Here is a 2158-nt window from a genome sequence, read left to right on the forward strand (position 1 = left end):
CCTTTGTACTTTTACTTGAGTAAACGTTCAATTCCGGACTTTTACTTGGAACAGAGTATTTCCACATTAAAGTATTGGTCCTTTTACTTAACCCATTAAGACCTGGAACTGTGTCATTTTTAGATTTGAGCTAAGAAAGCATTATTTTACACTTTGGGCTATTCAAAAATAGCAGATATACAAGCTCGTAGCGCGGCACCAAGTGCCGCGCTATGAGCTTGTAGATCTGCTATTTTTGAACATTTGTGAAAATGTGTGCAAATCTTTGAATATATATATTTTTAAAGTGAACATTTTTAACTAAAATCTTTGCCTCTGGGGGTCCCTGGAACAAAATATTTTGATGGGGGTCCGCGGTCAAATATATATCATTTTGGGGGTCCTTGACATGAAAAAGATTGAGCACCACTGATATAGAAACATACGTTTTTCAGAAAATTGTTGGGATTTAGGAGACATGTAGAATCGGCTTCAGGTCTCAATGGGTTAAGTAAAACCTTTTAGTTGGCCTCCTGGTTGAGAGGCTATCGTCTCCAGGATAGTCATGGTGTTGTGGTCAAAGCAGGTGGCCGGTGACGACGGCGATGCCTCGGCCTGCTCCAGAACCATGCTGTCTGGTTCCATCTCTGCTGGAGGAGCCAGTGAAGGCTCATCATCACTGCAGCTGCCAGGGGACAGGACCTCCCTAACCGCCCTCTCCACCTGTGGCCTGAAAGTGTCATTGATTTTGGGGTCCACCACCTGGGCTACTATCCTGTCCACCCCCTGTTCCAGCATGCCAGACTGGAGCACCAGTTGTCTGACGTTATTCCTGAGCTGGTTCTTGTTCAGACCAGGACTCCACGTGTGGTTAGACAGGTGGCTGGACACGAAGCCGTCCACTCTTTGTTTCAGCTTCAGGTACGCAGGCGTCTCGTCCACGTCCGCGAGGCAATCCCTCCTGAACCGATCGAAGAGTCCCTGTGTTTTCAGGTGATTCACGATCGTAGACGCGAGCTCTGGGTCCCCGGAAGGTGATCCGGCCATGTTCAGATAGTTAGGGATAAGAATGTATCAATACTAACAAGTCGTTTGTAAATAAAATCCCACATTTATCCAACACTGGGGGCTTCTGTTATGATTCCAAAAGTCCTTTTATGCCCTTATATGGAGATTCCCGATGTCATCAATATAAGTCTATGACGTCAATATGCACAATCCACTATGATAATGGATTGTGCACATCGTTCCCAACGGGCCTGGTCTATCATAAAATGTAAATGAAATGTTCTTGTGTTTCTGTCTGCCTGTGCTGTGCTGTGGTTTGACTTTTCGACTGTCGCCGTCCCTGTGCGGCCGCTTTTGTCATCAATATGATGTCATAGAACTGATGTCACACACTGGCCTTCCAAGTACTCTGATAACGGGTACTAACCCTAACCTTAACCCTAAACCTAACCCTAAACCTAACCCTAAACCCTAACCCTAAACCTAACCATGAACCAAAACGTTGAAATCCAACGAAAATGAAAAAAAAGAAAATCTAACGTTTTTATGGTCCAAAAACGTTGTGATTGAACATTTTTCCTCTGGCGATAGGGTTGACTGATATGAACAACAAAGCCATCGTTTCATAGCAAATGACACTGATCATCCCCTACACCGTCACTTCAGACTCGTGCCATCTGGACCAAGATACAGGACTTTGAAATGGCAAAAAGTTTGTTTTAGTAGGAGTTTTGTCCCTTCAGCCATTGCTGCTCTAAACAAACTCTCTCGCTTACAGTATATGATGGTTTCTGTGTATACTGGGGATTTCATGTGCTGTATTGTGTTGGTGTTATGTTGTTGTGTGCTTACTGTGTTATGTTGTTGTGTGCTATATGGGTATGTGTTTTTCTGTTGGAGCAGACTGTGAAGACGAATATCCCTGAGGGGACAATAAAGACTATTATTATTAGACTACTATTATTATTAATTTATTCATTTGTAACCCCAAGACAACGCACAATGCATGATTTATTATGGGACCCGGCGCGTTGTGAGCTTGTAGATATAGAATCAAGAGGGTTTTATTTGTCACTCATACAGCAAGACTGTGTGCTAACAATAATACAATATAAGAACAACAAGATGATACTGATGATAATACTGGGTGTAATAAAATAAATAATATTAG

The 2158-nt window shown here is 42.7% G+C and overlaps 1 protein-coding gene across 1 annotated transcript; it reads right to left on the reverse strand.

Moving 5' to 3' along the window:
* Positions 1 to 486: 486 nt before the first annotated feature.
* On the reverse strand, positions 487 to 1026 carry LOC311045040 (biorientation of chromosomes in cell division protein 1-like; the record flags this gene model as incomplete). Its single annotated transcript, XM_084056851.1, has 1 exon — positions 487 to 1026. The coding sequence occupies one exon, from the start codon at positions 1024 to 1026 to the stop codon at positions 487 to 489; it is 540 nt and encodes a 179-aa protein (XP_083912977.1).
* Positions 1027 to 2158: the final 1132 nt, after the last annotated feature.

This window comes from Gymnoscopelus microlampas (genome assembly GCF_963454915.1).
Source record: "Gymnoscopelus microlampas genome assembly, chromosome: 5".
NCBI lineage: Eukaryota > Metazoa > Chordata > Actinopteri > Myctophiformes > Myctophidae > Gymnoscopelus > Gymnoscopelus microlampas.